Source organism: Anabrus simplex, chromosome 3 (assembly GCF_040414725.1).
Source record: "Anabrus simplex isolate iqAnaSimp1 chromosome 3, ASM4041472v1, whole genome shotgun sequence".
NCBI classification, from domain to species: Eukaryota; Metazoa; Arthropoda; class Insecta; order Orthoptera; family Tettigoniidae; genus Anabrus; species Anabrus simplex.
In genome coordinates, this window is record NC_090267.1 from 458,790,170 (window position 1) to 458,817,336 (window position 27,167).

General features: G+C 41.9%; 1 protein-coding gene and 1 non-coding gene across 2 annotated transcripts in view; both read left to right on the forward strand.

The window, feature by feature from the left end:
- Nucleotides 1-27,167, forward strand: part of LOC136866859 (endochitinase) — a 73,055-nt gene that overhangs the window by 19,144 nt on the left and 26,744 nt on the right. The window contains exons 5-7 of the mRNA XM_067143954.2: nt 2,840-2,966; nt 7,067-7,252; nt 8,710-8,785. Of these exons, the coding sequence (XP_067000055.1) occupies nt 2,840-2,966; nt 7,067-7,252; nt 8,710-8,785 (389 nt within the window). The remainder of the gene's footprint in view (nt 1-2,839; nt 2,967-7,066; nt 7,253-8,709; nt 8,786-27,167) is intronic.
- Nucleotides 19,218-19,307, forward strand: TRNAI-UAU (transfer RNA isoleucine (anticodon UAU)). Its single transcript is given in 2 exon segments — nt 19,218-19,255; nt 19,272-19,307. It is a non-coding gene; the product is annotated as a tRNA-Ile (tRNA).

A 27,167-nucleotide genomic window follows, 5' to 3' on the forward strand; every position in this document is an offset into this window, starting at 1 on the left:
GGAGATGTGGAATAGTTGGGTGGGAAGGTGGGGCAGGCCGGGGAACTAATATATTCGCAAGGCTGACCGCAGCATCATTTCGCCAACAAGGCAGCTATCTCCAATTGAATTGGTCATTTGGAAAAGGGCACATGTGCACGAAAGTAAATTTAACAGGAGAGATATAAAACTGAATAAATGGTGAATGAGTGAAACTATCAAAGCTGCATTTTGGCAATGCATGTGACTATTAAGCGGCCTTTTATTTCTGTAATAAGGATTTCAAATTCCACTCCTAAAGAGCAAAAATATCAAATTTTGTTTTCTGGAGTTGTACCCTTTTCCAAGTGAAATTAATTTTCTTAGAAATTAAATCGACATTTTTCATCCCTGTTTTTAAATTTTGTTTTCAATTATATGTTATCATTACAATGTCTCTATTCAGTCAATCTGTCGCATTTATAAACTGGAAAATTACGAAAGTCCCAAACAATGCACTAAATCGTTTTCTTTCTTCACTTCCTAATCCGTTTACCCTCCAGAGTTGGTTTTTCCCTCGGACTCAGCGAGGTATCCCACCTCTACCACTTCAGGGTCAGTGTCCTGGAGAGTGAGACTTTGGGTCGGGCTATAAAACTGGGTAGGAGGACCAGTACCTCGCCAAGGCGACCTCACCTGCTATGCTGAACAGAGGCCTTGTTAGGGGACGGGAAGATCTGAAGGGATAGATAAGGAAGAGGGGAGGAAGTGGCCATGGCCTTAAGTTAGGTACCATCCCGGCATTTGCTTGGAGGAAAAGTGGGAAACCACGGAAAACTACTTCGAGGATGGCTGAGGTGGGAATCTAACCCCCGCTACTAAACTGACCTCCAGAGGCTAAGTGGACCCCGTTCCAGCACTCGTACCGCTTTCCAAATTTTGTGGCAGAGCCAGGAATTGAACCGGGCCTCCAGGGGGTGGCTGCTAATCACACTAACAACTACACACTTGAGGCGGACATAATCATTTTGATAAACGAACTCAGTAATACTGTTCATTACATCTTATATGATAGGCCTAATATATTTTATGCTCGACGATACCGAAATATAAAGAGTATATGCCAGAAAATTGAATCTTAATGAGGCTCATTGTAGTCCAATCAGAGTTCAGATTTTAATTATGATACAGGTTCTCCACCAATCAGAGTTCAGATTTTCATTATGATACAGGTTCTCCACCAATCAGAGTTCAGATTTTCATTATGATACAACTGTTTGACCAGTTAGGTAAGGGTAGCATCGCACCTGTGCTCAACGCACTAGCCTCGCACTTGTTTCCAAGATAAAACATGTCGGACATACATATTAACATCAAAGCACCTGCTACTTCCAATATTCCACAACCACACGGCACATTCCCGCAAATTCACTTCACCAACTGTACAATAAAAAAAATTGTATTTGAAATAAACGTAGGTTATGATAACCTTCTATCAAAGCTTTGAAGACATATGACATTGTCAAAGTCTCCGATCCACTCACGGCAAATCAATAACCCAGCTCATGCGCTCTGTTCAGTAAACTCAACTGTCAAGCGACATCTCGACAGAAATATAAGAATATTTACAAAATAGAGTTATAGGCCTAATTATCGTCGAGCATAAACAGTCGTATGCAAATCGCCTGTAATGGTAATGGAAATTATAAAAAGAGCGAAGCGAAGCGAGTTTTATAAACATACTCGTATCTCAATTATTGCCATTATAGGCTTGTTTATAATGAACTGAAAACGAAAACCTGCAACCTGTTTTCTAGTCATTGACCGGGTCAGGGATGGAATGAATGAAGCATATATAGGCTGTTATTACAATGGGGTCGCCACTCCCAAGGTGATTTATTAATGAGTGATAAATGCTATGAAATGATAGTGGAGAGTGTTGCTGGAATGAAAGATTACAGGGAAAACCGGAGTACCCGGAGAAAAACCTGTCCCACCTCCACTTTGTCCAGCACAAATCTCACTTGGAGTGACCGGGATTTGAACCACGGTATCCAGCGGTGAGAGCCCGACGCGCTGCCGTCTGAGTCACGGAGGCTCTCATAATGTACTATTTCACTATAATTATTTTATAATACCTCTTTGAGAACTAGCTTTATAACCATTATAATGATCAGATTATAGTCACTGACTATACATTAAGAATTAAAAACGAGAACTTTTAGTAGTGTCTCTGTAAGAGGATCAGAATGCTTCTTCTTGCAGTGCTTCCTGCTCAGTAGTTGGTTAGTTGCTCCCAATGCCATGGTAGAAAATGACATGTTCATCGCCAATATACTGTATCATTTTCCTTACGTCGTTGAACTTTTAATATTAGTTGAAGTTTTCCATTAAAGGCTTGAAAGTCGAGCAGTGTCGATAAGGTGTGTCCAAGTCCAGTCGGTTTAGAGGAAACAAATATTTCTGATATGTCTGTGAGGCTGGAGATTCACTTAAACACTGTTAGAACTCCGGGTACTACACAATCATATTGATATTCATTGTGCACATAAATGAGGAAAAATATTTCGTCCTTTCTAGCTAAGTTTACTCAAAAAGAAGTAGTTGATAACATTGATTTTTTCGCGTGGATCAACGCGTCTACATTTAAACTACAGGAATATGAGAAAACATGCATTTGAAAAAAGAAAAAGAAGTGGACATGTGCCCTTTTCCAAATAACCGGTTCGGTTTAATTGCTGATTAGTGTAATAACTACAAGGCAACCGCATACAAATTCATAGTTAACGTACATATTTTTAATTTCTTATTGAGAGCCACAATTCACAATGTAGCAGTTTTAAATTTTCTCAGTGTATTTGAAACAATGTAATTATTGCAGGCAAATGGATGCGATCCACGTGATGTCCTACGATATGAGAGATACTTGGGTGGGATATGCCGATACTCATTCTCCGTTGTATCGGCGATCTTTCGATGAAGCTAGCGGCTATGCCAAGGACAATGTGGTAAGTAAATAAAACTATTGTTACGCCATGATGGATCATTTATTAATATGAAACTACAGTTTAGTGTTTCCATCTGAGGCATTCTCCAGCTATTTTTTAATTATTTAAGGCTAAAAGTCATATATTTTAACCATCAGCTGAAAATATAGTACATGATTTGAATTAATTAATTGAATTCAGTATTTTAAAACCAGGTCTCTTCTGTATTAAACGATTAAAACTACTAATTCGGCAGCAAATAAAATAACGAAGATTTACAGTTTGGAATCAAACTTCTGAAACTTCGTTTCATTGAATTTATTTTAGAGAAAGTGAAGAGTTTGGGTTTCAAAACAGAATTGATAACATAAAAGATTCAAGGCTGTTATGGATAGCTTCTACACGAACATATTTATGAATCTTTTCTATGATTATTAATATATTTTATGTTTAGAGCAACATAATATTGTGCTCTTGATTGTTGACTTACGAGGTAAGAGACAAGATCATCAACCCCAAAAATCCTAAGTAATGCTATAGTTCAGAAGGTATAACTTCGGGCGCTTCCCGTCGCTGCACTGTTTTGAACCTTGTTTTCTCACGCAGCAAAAACCCAAAAGTTTATTATAATGTCTGTAACACACGTGTTACTGGACAACCTCCAGTCAACAGGTAGAACGGCATGGAATTAAGTGTACATGTAGAAAACGTGCGTTTTTCGACGTTCTAGATATTAACCCAGTGCCGAAACTTCCTAGCATACGAGAGATTCACAACCAAAATGGACCAAGTCCGTTTGTAATAGTTTAGAGAAATTGAGTCCTAAAGGTTGTGGCTCATAATTAATTCCTGGAAAAGTAAGTTAACTTTAGAAAGCGCTCAATCGCTAGGGTATTTTCCTACTTAAATTTTGGCATTCATATGAAATGACAAATTAACCATAGTGAACAATTTTATTTAAAATCAAATGGACTTGGTTCACTCTGGTTGTGAATTTTAATTTATTGGCTGAAACAAAAATTACAATGAGCAATGTATTCAAATGCTCAATTTACTTTGTAATATACATCACAGTCAGACCATTATTTGTGCCTGTAACCTAATTTAATACAAAACTAACTATGTCAGCACAATTCAACTCAAACAGTATAAACAAATTCATCACTGTCATCTTCTGCGTTGCTTACAATATCAGTTGACCATGTAGTAATCTCAAGTGGGAGATTTTTGAAGAAGTGACAATGAATTGGAGGTACCGTATACAAGGCAAGAGACCCATAGTGTCCTTCTTCTTAGCTGCAGATATCCTTAGTTGAATTCCATATAGGGGCTCTTGGATGATAATAATTATCCCCCTGCACTCTTGCTTTGCGCAAGAATTACCTCAAGAAAGACACACCTTAATTCAGAGTTTCCTTGAAAAATATTTTCAAACGGGAACCTTCCACCTCTCTTAACCAGCTTATTTGTGGCCAATTGAAGGCTTGAGAAGAAAGAAGGCGCCTTAAAACAATCTGGCATTAACACTAAAGAAAAAAGAGAGCAAATGTTTGATCTTGATCGAAGGATTTACTCTTCTTTTAGAAGAGATAAGAATAATTTCCTTAGTAACATTTGTTCTGAGATTGAAGACCAAGCAAATCGAAACCACAAAAAGTATCTCTTTGACAAAATTAGAATAATCACTCGAGAATTCAAGCTATATTCCTGGATTGTACAGAACCCACAGGGTGATGATGTGGATGTAGAGAATGTTCTAGAAATATGGAGATTGTACTGCCAGGATCTGTACAGTAAACAATGCAATGCACAAAACCAAGTGAAGATAGACAAACAGTCAGATCCTGAACCTGACATCCTCCGAGATGAAGTATAAATGGCTTTGAAAATGCTGAGAACTGGAAAAGCGTGTGGACCTGATGGAATAAGTGCAGAGGTCTTAAAAGCTACAGGCAATGCTGGAATTGAAATGCTGTTGAAAATCTGCCAAGCAATATGGGATTCTAGAAGCTGGCCCGAGGAATGGGTACAGTCAATCTTTGTCCCAATCCACAAGAAAGGATCGAGGAAAAAATGTGGAAATTATCGTTTAAATGCTTTGATTTCACATGCCAGTAAAGTTATGCTTCATATCCTGCATAAGAGACTCCGGGCATTCCTAGAGTAACAAATTCCTGAAGTCCAGAAAGGAGAAGGCACTCGAGAACAGATCTTAAGCCTAAGAAAAATCATAGAAAAGGCTAGGGAATTCAATGTTCCGGTATACCTGTGCTTTATTGACTACCAAAAGGCCTTCAATGCCGTCAAATGGAACCTTCTTTGGAAAATTTTAGATGACATGGGTTTGCTACTCCATTTGATTGATCTCCTCAAGTCCTTGTGTAAGGAAAATACAGCCACTGTGAAAATTCAAAACTAACAGTCACAACAGTTTCGTACGAGGGCTGGAGTCCGTCAAGGATGTATCCTGTCACCGTTACTTTTCAATCTCTATGGTGAATATGCAATGAGAACTGCATTAGATGACTGAAACAAAGGATTTCCCATTGGGGGATGCAAGATCAACAACTTCAGATTTGCTGATGACACTACCTTGATAGCATCATCTGAAGGGGAGTTGACAGAGCTGATCAAGAGAATGGAGAAAGCAAGTCTGGAAATTGGATTATGCCTAAATCAACAGAAATCCAAAGCCATTATTGTTGATCGTAAGAACAACAACAGTCCACATATCCAACAGATTGGAGGTTGTGAAGTTGTACATCAGTATGTAAGGCTCCTTACTATCCGATTCTGGTGGTTCCAAAGATGAAATAAAGCGAAGAATTGGAATAGCAAATGTAGAAATGATCCGTCTGCGGAAGATCTGGAAAGATAATAACATCGCCATCAATACAAAAAAGAAGCTCGTTGAATCTCTAGTCTTCTCAGTCTTCTTGTACGGCGCAGAGACGTGGACCATCCTCAACCGTGATCGTGAACGGATAGAAAACTTTGAAATGTGGTGCTGGAGGAAAATATTGAGGATTCCTTGGATAGCTCATCGCACGAACACATCAATCCTGAACCAACTTCAGATAAAAGTTCGTCTAACGTGTAAGGTCTCCCAGCGGATCGCACGCTACTTTGGACATATAGGCATAATGCGCCGAGATGATAGTTGAGGGCAAAGTTCAGGGAAGTAGACAACGAGGACGAGTACCAATATGATGGACTGACATGGTGAACGCCCCCCTACAGTGTCCTCTCAGAGCAATCACATTGAAAGCTTTAGATAGGGAAGAATGGCGGAGTATGGTTCATCGGCTAGATGTCTGAATATTATGATAGTCACGACGCCTCAGTCATGAGGCAAAACGAAGAAGGAGGAAGGCTTGAGCATTAGCAGTACTTTTTCTATTGATGATTGCTTTCTCCAGTGCCTTTATGGATAGGAATTCCTGTCTCTTCATCTTGACCACTTAACATGAGGATTCTTCCACTTCGATGATTTGGTAATTTGCACCTAAACTTCTGGGGTGTAGATATGTGTCAGATGATGAGTTAGGAGGATGATCTTCACCACTGGACATGTTATTGACCAAACTAAACACATACATTCACAATGATGGTCTGTAGATTAATGAACTTGTTTCACTTGTAGTAAAAGAGTTATAGACTTACTTTGCTATATCAGTCCCCGTTACAGTAAGATTCAATGCTGTTATATAAGTACATATCTTCTACACGATCATATGTATGATCCTTTTCTATTATTATTAATATACAGTATTTTATGTTTAGAGCAAAATAATATTGTGCTCTGGATTGTTGACTTACGAGTTAAGAGGTAAGATCATCAAATCCAAAAATCTTAAGTAATGTTGTAGTTCAGAAGGCATAACTTTGGGCGCTTCCCGCCGCTGCTCTGGTTTGGACCCAGTTTAGTCCCAGATTGCATTAATCCCCAAAATGACCACTGGTGGACTTGATCCACTTTAGTTGTGAACCTCCCATATCTGTGTCTGCTAATTTGGTATGCAAAATGAGTTTCAAGTCCAGTTTTTATCGTGTAACTATTCGAGTGTACAGTTCCGAACTAAAACACACTCATATGGTACGATATTCTGTTATCTTTCCAGAATGATGCTCTGCAGGGATGGAAGGACAAGGGATGTCCAGCTGATAGACTCGTGGTGGGTGTTCCTTTCTACGGTCACAGTTTCACCCTGCGGGATGCAAACCAACATGGACTACAAGCCCCAATCACTGGAAAGGGCTCTCCAGGGCCTGTCACTAAAACTCCAGGGATTCTCGCCTATTACGAGGTAAGTTCAGGGTGTGTGCTGCAACTGAATAAAACTAACTTACAATGACCTGCAGACTAGATGTGACACTAATTCAATACTCAAATCTATAAAATACTCAAAATACTCAAATTTATAAATTTATGAATTTATAAAATCATACAAGGGATGAAAACAAATTAAAAGCCAGGGGGAAAAACTGGTAAGTCAACTCTTTTTGTCGTAATCGAGTTAGCAGTGTATATTTTTTTTTTGCTAGGGGCTTTACGTCGCGCCGACACAGATAGGTCTTATGGCGACGATGGGATAGGAAAGGCATAGGAGTTGGAAGGAAGCGGCCGTGGCCTTAATTAAGGTACAGCCCCAGCATTTGCCTGGTGTGAAAATGGGAAACCACGGAAAACCATTTTCAGGGCTGCCGATAGTGGGATTCGAACCTACTATCTCCCGGATGCAAGCTCACAGCCGCGCGCCTCTACGCGCACGGCCAACTCGCCCGGTGCAGTGTATATTGGGCATCGGACGAAAATAATTCAATTTAAGTTATTACATTTCGAAATTCAGTTATTCAAAGCATACGATTTTGTAACTTCTTATTTGTTTATCTAGTAACGTTTTAAAATTACTGTAAATGTTCATTTTTTCTGAGTTCCGAAGGAAGTTGTCTTACTTGTCTTCCCTCCGACCATTCAAATGTTTTATTTAAGTAATTATAAGTTTGAGGTGAATAATTGCGACGCTTTCTGACGTGATTAGAATTAAACTTTTACAGGATTACACTGAATGGCCTACTCGTTCCTCTGACCTAACACCACATGACATCCACCGCTGTAGTACCAGTATAACTGTTAATACTGCCCTCGGGGGCACGTGTTCCATTCCCGGTACTGTCTTAAATGCAAGATTGGCCCGAGGACTGGCATGTGGTTAGCTCACATTTACTGGAGTGTGCCTAAAGAAAGAGCCTCGCAACCTCGGGGCGAGGACACCAATTTGCTTTTATCTCACTTGACTTCCGCAGTCCCTCAGTATTTTGGACACAGTCCTAAATACGGGGTTTCATGAGTTAAGCAATCAATTCTCTTAAATACAGTCTTCGCTTATTAGGCTTTCGTTTGTTCCAGTTCGTGAAATTCAGCAAAAGTAGTGTGAAAACATTCAATGCCGCAATGTCTAAAAGAGTGTAAAAAGTTGATCGTGGCCATCTTTCTGGAATATTTCCACACCATCTTATCCACGTTGTCCACTCCACTCATTGTCTCATTGTAATCAGTGCTACCAACTAGTAATTTGTTTCCCCGTCATACCAACCCCCGAAAATCCATCAAAAAAAAAACGAATAAGGTTACCTACCCAGTATGTCTGTGCCTAAATAAAAAAGAAAAAGAAAATGTAAACATCTTTACTTACATAAATCGATTAAAACAGTAATCACACCTTACCAATAGTTAATATCAATTATTTGTTTCGCCCAACAGATTTGCCGTGATATACAGCAAGAGGGCTGGATTCGGCAACAAGACACTGAGGGAAGAGTACCTTACGCCTACAAAGGTAAGTTGTAAGTTATTTCTCTGAGGTGTTCTTCTACTTTATGGATCAGGCGTGAACAGACGGTTTCCTGTTCCCCAGATCGTGGATTATGTCCTTGTCATGATATTTTTGTAGAGTACTCAGCCTGAAAGCTAGTTAGATCCTCAGGTGCTCCGTCATCAGCGTCGCTTAAGAAGCGTACAACGGAAAAGAGGATCAAGGTGTTTCCCTTTGCTTTCCTCACTGATTCAGAAGGTGATATTACATATCCACTCATATACGTGCCGAGCCCAAGAAATTATTATTATTATTATTATTATTATTATTATTATTATTATTATTATTATTATTATATTTATTATTATTATTATTATTTTGCCTTTGCTGTTGGATCCTAGTGTTTACAGTGCACTATGTCTTCAGGTATAGGCTAGAGCAATTTTGTTACTTTCATTGGCCTGTCTCAGCCTTATCCTTGGCTCTAACAATATGAAAGTGACTGAGGTATGAGCGATGTTACATGCCATTCCTTATGTAGCCAGTCCCTGCTATGAATGGTGTGAAAATGTTGTTCATAGGGTCGGTTGATGCATGCATTTCAGTGGGCTTGGCAGACTGATATGTAATAGTAACTTCTGGCTCGGCGAGGAAAGCAACGGGAAACTACCTCACTCCTCATTTCCCTAATGCGCCTCTTCAGTGATGCCTAGGCATCTATGACAGCTGATAACAGAGCTGTTGAGGATCCAACCAGCCTTAGGGCTGAGGATTGAACATACGAGCATTATTATTATTATTGTTTGGGTCGTCAACCCATAGACTGCTTTGATGCAGTTCTCTATGGCACTCTATCCTGTGCTAAACTTTTCATTTCTACGTAACTAATATATCCTACATCTACATACCTTGGTCTCTGCCGATTTTACCGCCTATTTCTTCTTTCTCTTCTTCTTTTCCTTCTTTATCTGTTTACCCTCCAAGATCGGTTTTCCCTCGGTCTCAGCGAGGGATCCCACCTCTACAGCCTCAACGGCAGTGTCCCGGAGCTTCAGACTCTGGGTCGGGGGATACAACTGGGGAGGATCACCAATACCTCGCCCAGGCGGCCTCACCTGCTATGCTGAACAGGGGCCTTGCTGGGGAATGGGAAGATTGGAAGGGATGGACAAGGAAGAGGGAAGGAAGCGGCCGTGGCCTTAAGTTAGGTACCATCCCGGCATTTGCCTGGAGGAGAAGTAAGAAACCACGGAAAACCACTTCGGGGATGGCTGAGGTGGGAATCGAACCCACATCTACTCAGTTGACTTCCCGACGCTGAGTGGACCCCGTTCCAGCACTCGTACCACTTTTTTTCAAATTTCGTGACAGAGCCGAGAATCGAACCTGGGGCATCCGGAGTTGACAGCTAATCAGTAATCACACTAAGCACTACACCACAGAGGCGGACTTTTATCGCCTACACTTCCCTCAAAATCTGACTGAATAGGTTCTGCGTGTCTTAAGATGTGTCCTATCATTCTACTGCATCTCTTCTCACCAATTCGATTCAGTATCCCTTCATTCGTGATTCTGTCTGGGTAGATCTCACCTTCAACATTCTTCTGTAACACCCCATTTCATTCTCTTTCCTTCTGAGCTAGTTATCGCCCATGTTTGACTTTCATACAATGCCATGCTGCAGATGAAGGTCTTCTAAAACGTCTTTCTAATTCCTTTATCAAGGTTCGAAGTGAGCAAATTTCTTTTATTGTGCTATTCTGCATTTTATTATTATTATTGTTACGGGGATACCCGTAGAGCAGAAAGAGGTTAAAGAAGGTGCCGGAGTGAATGGGTCTATCTACAATATCAAAGTTGAGTTAAAACTTTAAAAGGTTATATTTCTTTTCCAAAAACAAACTTAATCATATTTTTTACTGAGTGAACATAACAATATATCAGGTACAAAAGCAATCGTAAAACGAGACTAGGAGAATCCAAGATTCAGAACGTACCAATTTTGGGCTTCAAGCCCCTATTTTACAATGTCAGAGATACCGGATTCAGTTTAATTCAAACTAAGGAATCATTTATCCAAGGGCAGAAATCTCCTTAATTCAAGAGCACTTGCTCCCTCAATTACAATGTCAAGCCTTCCAGAGGCACCCTTCACAATTACAAAACTTTGAAAAAGAGCTAACAGGCTCTCATTTCTTATGGCCCATTCAAGGCAATCATCAAAATTTTACACTCTCTAGCCTTCCATGGCCCAACTATAATTTGAAACAGTGGTATCTAGTACCCAACCTATAGGGCCTTTGTGAAAAAACAGGTTAAGTAAACGGCCCGAAACACAAAGTGAATGGAGGCGAACACTGCGCTCCAGATAATGAAATATTAAAACCTATAGGGCTCTCGGCCGATGAAGCTGGGGCTATTCCCAAACTACTGAGGTGGCTCGCATGGAAATCACTTTAACACATTACAGGAAGAAAACCGTTACAAAACGAAGTCACCTCAAACCAAGATGAAGGGGAGCTCGAGAGGGTAACTCACTCTCTATCCCCGATTTACAATTAAACATTTAATGAAGTTTTTACATTAGTCGAAATAAAGGTTACATTTTAGAAAAGTAGATTACATAGTTAAAGATTCGGACCTTCCCCTCGGAATGATTTGCGGCTACAGCAAGAAAGATGGAATTATGTGGCCATTACCTTGTAGATGTTCTAGCTGCCGACGAAAGAGGCCGCCCGCCTCCTGTTTAAACACACACACTCAGATAGACGACGTTCAATTGGCCAAGAAACGTGAAAATCCGCAGTTTATAAACCCTCAGGGAAGGTTCGAGAGTATTCAAGATTAAACAGGACACACCCCCTTAAATTTTAAGGGTTGAATTTAAAAGTAACACTCAAAATCGAACAAGAAGCCTATGATAGGTTGAAAATTAATTACAGAAATTTTTCATTGGCCAGATTCAAAACTGGCGGAAGAAAAAGGAAGTATTGCCAACCCAAAAATAAATGAACATAGATCAGTTATGGAAAACCTAGGTATATGAAACTTCTGTCAATTATAAGTTCTTTCACCTTGCACCAGGGTGCATGATCATAGTTTTTAGTAGGGTCATCTGTAGAAGAATGTCCAAACTTCTGATGAATGGCAAACAAAACAAGGAGAAATTCACTCAGTTTAGGAAACTTCACAACAAAACAATTACTTAATTTTTCAGTGGTGACATCTTCTGATTAAAGTTCTAAGTTCCTGTTGTAGTAGTTTCCACTTTTGTTCGATAGAGGAGTTCATTAAGGTGCTTATTTTGAATGCGCGGCGTTGAGGTGTACCTCCCAGTACAATTACTATTATTATTATTATTATTATTATTATTATTATTATTATTATTATTATTATTATTATTATTATTATTATTATTTGTTGTTGTTGTTGTTGTTGTTGTACGGTGCACCGACACAAATAAGTCTTATCGCGACGACGGAACAGAAAAGGGCTAGGAGTGGGAAGGAGGTGACCGTGGTCTAGATTAAGGAATAGCCACAGCATTTGACTGGTGTGAAAATGGGAAACCATGTAAAACTACCGTTAATGGGTTTCAAACCTACTATCTTCCGAATGCTGACTGATAGCTAAGTGACCCAAACCGCGCAGCCACTCGCTCGGTTTTATTATTATTATTATTGAAAGTGAAAACCTACAACCTGTTTTTCCAGTCATTGACCGGGTCAGGAATAAAATGAGTGAATCATATATAGGCTATTAGTACGATGGGGTCGCCATTCCCAAAGTGATTTTATTAATGACTGATAGATGCTATGAAATGAGAATGGAGACTGTTGCTGGAATGAAAGATGACAGGAAAAACCGGAGTACCCGGAGAAAAACCTGTCCCGCCTCCGCTTTGTCCAGCATAAATCTCACATGGAGTGACCGGGATTTGAACCACGGTATCCAACGGTGAGAGGCCGACGCGCTGCCGTCTGAGCCACGGAGGCTAACATTTTTGTTATTAATGTGAAATGATCGTTCTTCTTCAATTAAAAACACCCGTGAAAACCATCGTTCATTGCATGGGCTATAGGCAGCTCTTAGTATCAGTCAGTGGCGTGCACTGAACCCCATCTACCTCAGCGCTGCTGGGGTAAAGAACTTTGTATTAACATTTTCTAATTATTCCTTAGAACGCTTTTTATACTGTTTAAAAAATTACGAACATCTAAGCCAAGTACAGCTGTCTCGACAATCCGCTCGCAATACCGCAGTTCAGCTTCTCCCGCGAGCTGTGTTTCCTTGCCGGCCCGATAGAGAGCTACCCCCGGCGAAATTTAAGGTCGCTTGGGTGACGCATGCACTTGAAGCTTCCTCGAGGTGGAACTGTGGTCCCTCCCCCGAGAGCAATTTACGGCGACTGGCCAGCTAGCTTAGGTAAATTTTAATACTTGGCACTCGAAGACTTAGCGCCATACGCTAGACTAGCTTAAGGCCACGGCCGCTTCCTTCCCTCTTCCTTGTCTATCCCTTCCACTCTTCCCATCCCACACCAAGACCCCTGTTCAGCATAGCAGGTGAGGCCGCCTGGGCGAGCTACTGGTCATTCTCCCCAGTTATATCCCCCGACTCAATGTCTCACGTTCCAGGACACTGCCCTTGAGGCGGTAGAGGTGGGATCTCTCGCTGAGTCCGAGGGAAAAACCAACCCTGGAGGTTAAGCAGATTAAGAAGAAGAAAGAGTGAGACGTACACACACACAACTGTCAATGACAAAGGCCGAGCTCGATAGCTGCAGTCGCTTAAGTGCGGCCAGTATCCAGTAATCGGGAGATCGTGGGTTCGAACCCCACTGTCGGCAGCCCTGAAGATGGTTTTCCATGGTTTCCTATTTTCACAACAGGCAAATGCTGGGGCCGTACCTTAATTAAGGCCATGGCCGCTTCCTTCCCACTCCTAGCCCCTTCCTGCCTCATCGTCGCCATAAGACCTATCTATGTCGGTGCGACGTAAAGCAAATAACAAAAAATGACAAAGAGAATACCATTCTTTCATATGAGTGTAACATAGAGTTGCTACCCGCATTGTTCTGTGCTGTCAGGGTTGCCGCTCTTAACAATATTGAACAGCCTTGAAATTGACGGCATGACCTTGCCCACATGTCCCCACCGATCTGATCCTTTTTTTTCTTTTTTAAAAATATATATGCAAGCCATGGCGCAGAACTTTCACCAATTTAAATTCTAAGGTACAACTCTCATCCATTTCTCAGAAAATGGAATTTGAATACGAAAGTGATTCATAAGGCATGGCCGCGACACATTCCCACAACGAATGCGTCACAAGCTCGTAATCTACAGTTCGAATCTCCTCTCCCCTGCAGTGCTTTTGTTAGTTGCTATTTTGCATATGCCCGAGGCATTCTTCACTATACGAATATATTAAATTATTATTGCTCACCATCAGCTGTCTGTAACAATATTTTGTATAGGCCAATGCTACGTTGCCCGTAATTTATATTTGTATTTATGTGTGCTAGACACCATATAAAGTACTGCTTCACTTCGGTATGATCAGTACCACGCTGGTTCGTGGAGCTACTCATGGTCACAAATCTTACAACGTGAAATAGGTACCTCGAAATCTACTATTACTTGCATTAGCACTACACTGGGCGTTACGTGAAACATCTCGACATCAACTCACTCATCCCAGAGTAAAACCAGGTAAGTCCATTTTTTCGTTTTTTTTAATTTTTGCAGTAACCTACTAAGGTCAATGCTCTCTATCCTTTGACACTAACAAAACGAGACATTTCATCATATTATTAAAAAATAGGTCCACCTCTGTGGTGTAGTGGTTAGTGTGATTAACTGCCACCCCCGGAGGTCCGGGTTCGATTCCCGGCTCTGCCACGAAATTTAAAAAGTGGTACGAGGGCTGGAACGGGGTTCACTCAGCCTCGGGAGCTCAACTGAGTAGAGGTGGGTTCGATTCCCACCTCAGCCATCCAGGAAGTGGTTTTCCGTGGTTTCCCACTTCTCCTCCAGGCAAATGCCGGGATGGTACCTAGCTTAAGGCCACGGCCGCTTCCTTCCCTCTTCCTTGTGTATGCCTTCCAAACTTCCCATCCCTCCACAAGTCCCCTGTTCAGCATAGCAGGTGAGGCCACCTGGGCGAGGTACTGGTCACCCTCCCAAGTTGTATGCCAGACCCAGAGTCTGAAGCTCCAGGACACTGCCCTTGAGGCGGTAGAGGTGGGATCCCTCGCTGAGTCCGAGAGAAAAACCGACCCTGGAGGGTAAACAGATTAAGACGAAGTAGAAGAAGAAGAAGAAGAAGAAGAAGAAGAAGATTAAAAAATAGCCAAATTTTATTTCCGGATTATATATATAAATAAAATCGTAGTGACCGTGTGTCTGTACATTGACTATTTTGGCTTTGGTGTCTGTTTGATTGTCTGAGTTCTTATAACTTGAAAACTACCTGATATATTTCTACCAAACTTCATATTCAGAACCCACCTGTCCTTGGGGAGGTTTTAGGGCCAATATTGTTTCTAAATCCCTGAACTACGTGGGGGTTTATACGAAACCGAAACGGTGAATTTGCACTCCCACAAAATATACACAACCAAACTTAATGAAATTTCGATAGAACAGATAATAAAAGAAGTTTTCGTCAACGATTGGTTCCATGAGTGTTCAGCCACTGCGCCACTCTCGGTTTCAGATGAACAACAATATGTAACCGAGAAGTAGGGAGAATTACGCACAACTTCAGACCAGGAACTGTACCTTTCATTAAACTCTGTGATTATCCTCATTCTGCCTCCACTTTGTTCAGTTTTATCGTACCTCACGTTAGACTACTGCCACTTGCCTTTGTAGAAGAATGTCAGTTTAACATGCCTTATTTAAACGTTTCAATACAGGGATGTAACTTCGCATAATCAATTAATCACTACTGATCTGCATTTAGAGCAGTCGCCCAGGCGGCAGATTCCCTATCTGTTGTTTCCCTAGCCTTTTCTTAAATGATTGCAAATAAATTGGAAATTGATTGAACATTTCCCTTGGTAAGTTATTCGAAGTCCGCCTCTGTGGTGTAGTGGTTGGTGTGATTAGCTGCCACCCCCGGAGGCCCGGGTTCGATTCCCGGCTCTGCCATGCAATTTGAAAAAGTGGTACGAGGGCTAGAACGGGGTCCACTCATTCTCGGGAGGTCAACTGAGTAGAGATGCGTTCGATTCCCACCTCGACCATCCTCGAAATGGTTTTCCGTGGGCTCCCACTTCTCCTCCAGGCAAATGCTGGGATGGTATCTAACTTAAGGCCACGGCCCCTTCCTTCCCTCTTCCTTGTCTATCCCCTCTAATCTTCCCATCCCCCCTGCTGTTCATCATAGCAGGTGAAGCCGCCTGGGCGAGGTACTGGTCATTCTCACCAGTTGTATCCCCCGACCGAATGTCTCGCGCTCCAGGACACTGCCCTAGAGGCGGACGAGGTGGAATCACTCGCTGAGGCCGAGGGAGAAACCAACCCTGAACGGCAAGCAAATTAAGAAAAAAAGAAAGTTATTCCAATCCCTAACTCCCCTTCTTATAAACGAATATTTGCTCCAATTTGTTCTCTTGAATAACAACTTTATCTTCTTATTGTGATATTTCCTACTTTTAAAGACACCACTCAAACTTATTCGTCTACTGATATCATTCCACGCCATCTTTCCACTGACAGCTCGGAACATACCACTCCCAAGTCTTCCCAGCCCAAACTTCGCAACATTTTTGTAACGCTACTCTTTTGTCGGAAATCACCCATTCATTCATGAAGGAATCATAAAATCTATTACCAATTCCTGTGCGAAGAACGGGTACGTATGCTAGTTAAAGAATATAAAACTGTCCCTGGTAAGAACCAGGTAAGTTATCTTGTTTATATCCGGCTTCGTGGCTAAATGGTTAGCGTGCTGGCCTTTGGTCCAGAGCGTCTCGGGTTCGATTCCCGACCGGGTCGGGGATTTTAACCTTAATTGGTTAATTCCAAGGTCTCGGGGGCTAGGTGTGTGTGGCTTATTAAGCATTACAAATCATCCTACGTAGGGACCTCACCTTCACAGACATGCAGGTCGCATAATAGGGCGTCTACGAGAAAAAGACCCGCACAGGCCTCTCCTGAGGCCATACGCCATTATTTATTATCTTGTTAATATTCTGAATATTGTTAATAAAAGCGGCTTCAGTCAAATAAAACAGTTTGTCTTATGTGTAATACAATTTCTCTTGTTACTATGACCTATGGGGGGAAGCATCCGTGCTCAGGCGGCAGCGCGTCGGCCTCTCACCGCTTGGTTCCGTGGTTCAAATACCGGTCCCTCCATGTGCGATTTGTGCTGGACAAAGCGGAGGCGGGACAGGTTTTTTTTCTCCCGGTGCCCCGGTTTTTCCTGTCATCTTTCATTCCAGCAAAACTCTCCAATATTATTTCATCTGTCAGTCATTTACTATTGCCCCAGAGGAGTGCGACAGGCTTCGGCAGCCGGCACAGTTTCTATCCTTGCCGCTAGATGGGGGCTTCATTCATTCCATTCCTGACCCGATTAAATGACTGGAAACAGGCTGTGGATTTTCACTGTGACCTATGGACAATATTATCATGCAAATGGATTACTGGCAGTAAATTTACAGAGCTGCCTCTGTTAAACAGAACTATTAAATCTTACTAGCTAACACTGCACAAATGTGACTTACACGCTTTGGATTTTACCGGTGCACAGAACAAAAAAAATGCCTGGTCAACATAAATTTTTCATTAATATTTTGAATTAAGTCCGCCTCTGTGGTGTAGTGGTTAGCGTGATTAGCTGCCACCGCCGGAGGCCCAGGTTCGATTCCCGGCTCTGCCACGAAAATTTGAAAAGTGGTATGAGGGCTGGAACGGGGTCCACTCAGCCTCGGGAGGTCAACTGAGTAGAGGTGGGTTCGATTCCCACCTCAGCCATCCTGGAAGTGGTTTCCCACTTCTCCTCTAGGCGAATGCCGGGATGGTACCTAATACAAGGCCACGGCCGCTTCCTTGCCTATCCCTTCCAATCTTCCCATCTCTCCACAAGGCCCCTGTTCAGCATAGCAGGTGAGCCCGCCTGGGCGAGGTACTGGTCATTCTCCCCAGTTGTATCCCCGACCAAGAGTCTGAAGCTTCAGGACACTGCCCTTGAGGCAGATGATGATGATGATGATTTTGAATTAAACAAATCTAAGCAATTCCATTTCTTAAAAAGCTGCTCCATATAACGCAGAATGGTTTGATAACATTTGGAGAATCGGTGATTTCGTATTGTTTAAAAACAAAAAATGCTCCCTCTGAAAACTTTCGTTTTTGACTTATCAATCAGTCACTACTGATCTGCATTTAGGGCAGTCGCCCAGGTGGCAGATTCCCTATCTGTTGTTTTCCTAGCCTTTTCTTAAATGATCGCAAAGAAATTGGAAAATTATTGAACATCTCCCTTGGTAAGTTATTCCAATCCCTAACTCCCCTTCCTATAAACGAATATTTGCCCCAATTTATCCTCTTGAATTCCAACTTCATCTTCATATTGTGATCTTTCCTACTTTTAAAGACACCAATCAAACTTACTCGTCTACTGGTGTCCTCCCACGCCATCTCTCCACTGACAGCTCGGAACATACCACTTAATCGAGCAGCTCATCTCCTTTCTTATTCCCTGGGATGAGTGAACTACTACTACTACTACTACTACTACTACTACTACTACTACTACTACTACTAGTACTAGTACTAATAATAATAATAATAATAATAATAATAATAATAATAATAATAATAATAATAATAATAATAATCGAGCGAGTTAGGCCATGTCCGCGTCAGTCGTGTAGTGGTTAGTGTGATAAGCTGCCACCCCCGGAGGCCCGGGTTCGAATCCCGGCTCTGCCACGAAATTTGAAAAGTGGTACGAGGGCTGGAACGAGGTCCACTCAGCCTCGGGAGGTCAATTGAGTAGAGGTGGGTTCGATTCCCACCTCAGCCATCCTGGAAGTGATTTTTCGTGGTTTCCCATTTCTCCTCCAGGCAAATGTCGGGATGGTACCTAACTTAAGGCCACGGCCACTTCCTTCCCTCTTCCTTGTCTATCCCTTCCAATCTTCCCATCCCCTCACAAGGTCCCTGTTCAGCATAGCAGGTGAGGCCGGCTGGGTGAAGTACTGGTCATCCTGCCCAGTTGTATCCCCCGACCCAATGTCTCACGCTCCAGGACACTGCCCTTGAGGCGGTAGAGGTGGGATCCCTTGCTGAGTCCGTGGGAAAAGCCAACCCTGGAGGGTAAACAGGTTAAGAGAGAAAACAAACTCATTGTCATTAACAGTTAGAGTAAATAGCCTTGAAAGAACACACTCACGTTGGAGATAGCACTCTGGTAAATATAGAAATAGGTCTCGCATTCCCCAGTGGCGCAATTGGTTAGCGCACGGTACTTATACGACAGTAACTGAGCGATGCCGGGGTTGTGAGTTCGAGCCTCACCTGGGGAAATTTTTGAAAATAGGTAATAGTTGTTCTGGAGGATTCAGATCAATTGCACTCGATAGCCATGAATAATACATTCATCTTTAATATCTATAATTCAGTTTCCTCAACGAGGAGTGGTAGCTTGTTTACAATTTATTAACAGTGTACTGGAAAGGAAAGTATATTTTGACCCTCGGGAATTGAGGGAGACCAAGTCTTATTAATAATTTGGTATTAACCTCCGTGTACTTGTATGTGTAAGAAATATAGAAGATAACAGAAACAGGGGTGGAACGTTAACAAATATTTTCTATTTCACATAAAGGATTTAAAATATATACAGCTATTTGGAATATTGTCTTCGTACGTTAAACCGTGTCCGCCTCTGTGGTGTAGTGGTTAGTGTGATTAGCTGCCACCCCCGGAGGCCCGGGTTCGATTCCCAGCTCTGCCACGAAATTTGAAAAGTGGTACGAGGGCTGGAACGGGGTCCGTTAAGCCTCGGGAGTCAACTGAGTAGAGTTGGGTTCGATTCCAACCTCAGCCATGCTGGAAGTGGTTTTCCGCGGTTTCCCACTTCTCCTTCAGGCGAATGCCGGGATTGTACCTAACTTAAGGCCACGGCCGGCTCCTTCCCTCTTCCTTGTCTATCCCTTCCAATCTTCCCATTTCCCACAAGGCCCCATGTTCAGCATAGCAGACCCAATGTCTCGTGCTCCAGGACACTGACCTTGAGGCGGTAGAGGTAGGATCCCTCGCTGAGTCCGAGGGAAAAACCGACCGTGGAGGGTAAACAGATAAATAAGAAGGAGAAGAAGAAGAGAAAACAGATTAGTACAGGATAGGGTGGCATGTAGGGCTGGTATGTGGTTGAAATGTTACATGCATCCCACCTCCATTGGGGTTGTGCCTGAAAAGGGTTGCACCACCTCGGGATGAGCTTACTTTTACTTTTTTCTTTTTCCTCTACGGACCCGAGACTTAAACTCTTTGTGCTACGGATCTGAAGAAATCTTTAATGTTATCTTACGTATACTTTGAACAGCATTTCTTACCAGTGATTCAGTTATAAACCAGCTCAACCCCAGAATCAGATTGACATGAATATAAGCAAACAGTTTTTTCCTCCCTCTTTACAGTGTGCTTTTCGTCGCACCGACATAGATAGGTCTTATGGCAACGATGTGATAGGAAAGGGCTGGAAGCGGTAAGAAAACGACCGTGGCCTTAAAATTATCTTCTCAGCTGCCGACGCACTATTCCCGGAATGAAAGCTGCAGACAAAGAGTTTGACCATTCTTTGGACACATTATGCAACATTGTCAAGGATACAAGTGCGCTGAACCTTTTTGGTGCAGCACGTCTGGCCAGGGACCGCTGGAGACAACTGATTAATAGCCTACTCAGAGATCACAATCCTCAGAACTGAGGGAACGATAAAGAGAGAGAGAGAGGTAGAGCAAATGAAAGTCTCATCCCAAGTCACGTGCCTGAACTGCAAATGTGGTATTCTCTTGAGCGTTACGTAATACCCTCTGAAATTATAAAATTGAGGAACATGTCACAAGGATATCTGCACGAAGAGTCGACAAACAAACAAAGAAACTTGAAAAAATTAGTGGGCTATATTCATATAAACATTTTAAAACAACATACAAACAATAACCAACAGAGTGCGATAACATTTGTTTTTACAATTTATACACTTCTCCCCTACTTCTTTAAATTTATTTGCACTTTCTACAATAGGCTGCCTAAATCTGGCAAAGTAAGTTTTCTGGAGTTAATCCTTCTCTTATGCAGTCCTATAGTGGTGATTTCTAACAATTTAGGCGGAGCCTTTAACTGCTAAGTACCGAGCTCGATAGCTGCAGTCGCTTAAGTTCGGCCAGTATCCAGTATTCGGGAGATAGTAGGTTCGAACCCCACTGTCGGCAGCCCTGAAAATGGTTTTCCGTGGTTTTCCATTTTCACACCAGGCAAATGCTGGGGCTGTGCCTTAATTAGGGCCACGGCCGCTTCCTTCCCACTCATAGCCCTTTCCTGTCCCATCGTTGCCATAAGACCTATCTGTGTCGGTGCGACGTAAAGCAACTAACAAAAAAAAAAAAAATTGCTAAGTCGGCTAAATCACAGTACAGATTCTCGGGAATGCCAACACTTTTGAAAAACTCAACTAAGTATTTTGATAAGATTCCTCTTGCTCCGATGAAAAGTCCTACAACCCTTATATAGGAGATGGTGTATGATTCTTTGAAGTACCTGATGATTGGTTCATAGATGGCTCGCTTCTCCACGTCTACCTCTGCTGGCTGACTTCAGTCGACTTCACATCTAATGGTGGGGTCCAGAATATATGCAAGGTCCTTTTCTTGGTCAGTTACGATTATATCTATTCGCCGGTTGCTTCCACCGTCAGCAACACATGGCACCTCTTCACGTACCTCGTAACCTTTCTGGGAGAATGCTGCTGCAACTTAAGATCTTATTGTATTGTACCTAACATTCCTAAACAAGTCCCCTCGTGCACATGAACCAAAAACATGAGGTAGGATTTCAGGCTCACTTAATTACTTCCGTCGTAAATAAACCAAACCAAACCCCACGGCGCAACCGCCCCGAATAGCCAAGACCTACCAAACGACCTCTGCTTAGCCCGAAGGCCTGCAGATTACGAGGTGTCGTGTGGTCAGCACGACGAATCCTCATGACCGTTATTCTTGGCTTTCCAGACCGGGGCCGCTATCTCACCGTCAGACAGCCCCTCAATTGTAATCACGTAGTGGACCTCGAAGTAATCCAGGTAAAAATCCCTGTCCTGGACGGGAATCGAACCCGCGGCCTCCGGGTAAGATTCAGGCACGCTTCGCCTACACCGAGAGGTCAGCTTCCGTCGTAAATACCTCGATATATTTTAATACGACGATTTAACAGGCCTATATTCATTCTCCCACATTTCTCACGTCCTGGGCCTCGCAAACATTCCGTCGGGTTTGGAAGATATCCAGTCCGGTTCCATGGCTAAATGGTTAGTGTGCTGGCCTTTGGTCAGAGGGGTCCCGGGTTAGATTCCCGGCAGGGTCGGGAATTTTAACCATCAATGGTTAATTTCGCTCGCACGGAGGTTGGGTATATGTGTCGTCCTCATCGTCATTTCATCTTCATCACGACGCGCAGGTCGCCTATGAGTGTCAAATCAAAAGATCTGTACCTGGCGAGCGGAACATGTCCTCGGACACTCCCGGCACTAAAAGCCATACGCCATTTAATCTATTCTATATAAATAAAATTGTTTCTGTTTGTCTGTTTGTCTGTCTGTTTGTCTGTTCCACCATCACGTCGAAACGGCTGGATAGATCTCAACCAAACTTCATATTTAGAGTATACTGACCCCGGGGAAGGTTTCGATATGCATATCATTTTAAAATCTTTGAAAAGACGGGGGTTTTATAGGAAAAACGGTTTTCCTCCATTTTCTCTTATACTATTATAGGCAAAATATCGAATTTGTCGTATAAGGACGAGACAAAGCTCAATTTAATCCTCTTGACGCAAAGAACAAAACTCGGTAAGCCCTACGGGCCCGAAAACCATGTTTTAAGGCCCTAAAACCAACCGTTACGGAGATATTGGCACCACACTACCCCTGCTCTAGGAATCGGATAAAGAAATGAACTGCCGTAACCATGGCAACGTCAGCTCCAGGATTCTAGAGCAGTGAGATTATGCATGTACGTTTGGGCATAGCTGTCAACCAAAATAGGTACAAATAAGACTTAATATCTGGGAAAAAAAATACTGTTGTGTAAGGGACTCATAGGACTCCTTTGGGCGGGGATGGAAAGGGGGTGAAGAACGAGTGTAAAAATCTATCTATATAAATAAAATTGTTTCTGTTTGTCTGTCTGTTTGTCTGTTCCACCATCACGTCGAAACGGCTGGATAGATCTCAACCAAACTTCATATTTAGGGTATACTCATCCCGGAGAAGGTTTTGATATGCATATCATTTTAAAATCCTTGAATAGACAGGGGGTTTATAGGAAAACCAGAATGGTTTTTCCACCATCACGTCGAAACGGCTGGATAGATCTCAACCAAACTTCATATTTAGAGGATACTCATCGCGGGGAAGTTTTCCATATGCATATCATTTTAAAATATTTGAATATATGGGGGGTTTATAGGAAAATCAGAATGGTTTTTCCACCATCACGTCGAAACGGCTGGATGGATCTCAACCAAACATTGTATTTAGAGTATACTAATCCCGGGGAAGGTTTAGATATGCATATCATTTTAAAATCCTTGAATAGACGGGGGGTTTATAGGAAAACCAGAGTGGTTTTCCCACCATCACGTCGAAACGGCTGGATAGATCTCAGCCAAACTTCATATTTAGAGTATACTCATCCCAGGAAAGGTTCCGATATGCATATAATTTTAAAATCTTTGAATAGACGGGGTGTTTATAGGAAAACCACAGTGGTTTTCCTCTATTTTCTCTTATACTATTGATTTTCTGTAAACTTCGTTTACCGTACGTGAAACGTCTCTTCATTATAAACAACTTTCGTTATGTTCATAATTTACCTTACTCTTCACATGACGGAGAAATTTACAATTTTCTGCTGGTATCATGCTCTGCATTTAGTGACCGACAGACCGACAACGAACCTACAGGTTACCATGGCAACGTCTCTGACTGCATGCCAGTAGGGAAGTAACGTATTGCCATTTTCCTCATCATGCTTTTAAATTCGTGGTTGTTCCTTGGGTAGATGGCAAGAGAGGCATCAATCGGCTCATCTGCGGGATATTGGCGGAATATCGTTGGAGGTTATAACCGCCCTCGAATAGATTAAGTAATAACACCATTAGTCATCTTCATATTTGTTTACCTAAGAATCACTGAACCTAAATTTCTCCTCTGTTAGCGCTTTATTATATCCATAACTCACGGCATTTATTTATTTGTCGTTATCCGGCTGTCCTCAGTTATAATCCATTTTCTATTAGTTTCAACATTCTTAACTGTATTATTTTCTTCCTTAATTACGCCGTATGTACGTGAATGCTAGAAACTACTGGATGCATTTCCACCAAGATTCGTATTTAGAATACACCTGTCCTTGATAGGTTTCAGGGCAAATATTGTTTCTAAATCCCTGAACTAACTGGGGGTTTATACGAAACCGAAACAGTGATTTTGCACTTCCAAAAAATATACACAACAAAAGTTTATGGAAGTCTACCTACCTTGGTAGAAATTAATGTCTAAATCTTTTTTTCTCATGTGCATCATTTCGATACGAGGATCAATAAGGGAGATATCATTAAAGGACCGTTTTTCTGTACAAGTCCCATCGGACTTAACTCACGAGCGGGTGCGTGTAAAGCGTATTCCTTACAACTTGAAAACTACTGAAGACATTCGAAACAAAATTTATATTTAGCATCCACCTGTCCAAAGGTAGGTTTTAAACGTAAATAACATTTCATGTTCCGGAATGGACTGGCGGTTTATAAGGAACCGAAATGGTGATTTTACTCTTCCACAATATATACAGAACAAGACCAACCTGACTGGAAATCGACCAAACCTGATGGAATTCCACCTCTAAACCTTTTTTTTCATGTGCATTTTTTCGTCAGGAGGATTAATAAGGGAGATATCATGAATGGTCACTTTTGCAGGTTAAGTCCAGCGGACATAGCCCAAAAGGTGTTTTACATGGAGCAGATTCCTTATCTATATAAATCAAATCGTAACGACTGTGTACCTCTACACTGACTATTTTGGCGAAATTTTCGTACAGCTTTCCGTTTAAGGGGTAATAATAACAATCTCCATAATTTTTGATTTCCTGAAAGTCCTAATTTTTACCCGCCTCGCCCAAAATCCACATTGTGGCATAATCTGCCAGAAGAATAAGAAGATAATTGAAATTTGACAAAATTATACGTTTTAGCCTGTAACGAATGAAAAATCCTATATCATTAAATTTTTCATTTTTTATCCCCGAAGAATATCGAAATATGCAGGCAATTTTAATGATGGTGCAGACCTTCGGAAATTCCTATCACGTAACGGATTGCACAATCTCCGTTCAATTTGGAATGATCTACAACCTTGGTCTTATGACTTTATGCCGTATCTGTATCCCTTTTACGTTTGATTTTTCTCTATTAATCGATGTTAAGTCAATTTGGAATTTTCACATGCATTATTCATACTTTCAATTACTTATATGAAATACAGAATCATCAAACTCTTCACGAAAATTGGCCCACTCAGTAGCCATATGTGAGCCAAATGCTACGTATGTAGCTGTCACATTATTATCCGAAAAGTAATGTAATGTGAGATGATCTTACAAAACCTTTACCCTGTTCCACGTTTCTAAATCTGACCCAAGAATAGATGACATATCATTGGACCAGCCATTTAGGCCACTAAATCCGGCGTGTCGTTTGGTATAATCCTTTGTCGATATGACGTACGTTTAGTAGCAGTTAATCTGTAAATGAAGGTCTTCAATATTGTAAACACGCATATACTTTCGTATGTCGATCTATATATATTCACTGATGTCGATTTAGCGATCGAGAAAGGGTCGGTCTGCTATTGTAATCAGTACTCCCCACACCGACTTTGACTGGCAGTAGGAAAGGGTTCCTTCTCCAACTCCTGTGTAACTGTCATTAGTAAGGAAGGCCTACAATTGTAATGAATAGTTCCCTTCTCGATTTGACTTGCAGAAGGTAAGTGAGCATGCAGTTTTGTTTAAAACTCCCCTACCCGATTGTGTTTGGCAGTAGGCAAGGGTGCCCGCCATTATAAAGAAATGTACTCATCTAAAATGTGACTGGCATTAGGCATAGTGGCCTGCTATTTTGATGGAAACTCACCAACTTGGTGTGACTGGCAGTACGCTGGCTGGCAGTAGGAAAAGGGGCCTGTCATTATAATGATAACTGCACAACTCAATTTCGAGTGATAGTAGGGTAATTGCCTGCTATTATAATAAAAACTGTAATCTGTCTGGAGGTAGGAAAGGGGGGCTGCCATTTTAACGAAAACTCCCCAAATCGATTCTGTCCGCATAGTAGGCAATGGGGCCTGCAATTATAATGTAAACTTCCCAACCTGATTGTGAATGCCAGTAGGCAAGTGAGCCTGCCGTTATATCACAAATCCGTAACAAACACTTTACATTGGAAACGTACGGGGACCTCCCCATGCTCTTTCTCGGATAACGCTAAGAGACATGCAATTTTAAAACTATCTTATTTACTGCATGTACACTATTTACTTCGATATTCGAATACAATGTAGAATACCGTAGCGAAGCACGGGTACATTCGCTAGTTTGGAATATATCCAGAGTTGACCACCGAAGGTGAAACTGAGGAGACTGACATGAGTGAAGACAACGCCATACTCAGCTAGGAGCCCCGTGGTCGTCAAATGACGGTCTACTAAGAGGTTCCCCTTTCAATCGCCTCTTACGACAGGCGAAGAATACCATGGATAGATTATTTCCCTCCCATCTACAGGGAGATCTTCTTAGGCCATTTCCATAACTTCACCTATCGATGAATTATAATTTAGGCTCGTATTCAAGAACAAGACTTTGAGCGGATACTTTACAAAGTCTACTTCGATAGGAAAGTCTAACTTTTTTTTTTACGTCACTCCAACACAGATAGGTAGGATGGCGACGATGGGACAGGAAAAGGCTAGGCGTGGGAAGGAAGTGGCCTTGACCTTAATTAAGGTACAGCTCCAGCATTTGCCTGGTATGAACATGGGAAACCACACAAAAGCATTTTCGGTGCTGCCGACAGTGGGGTTTAAACCCACTACCTCCCGAATGCAA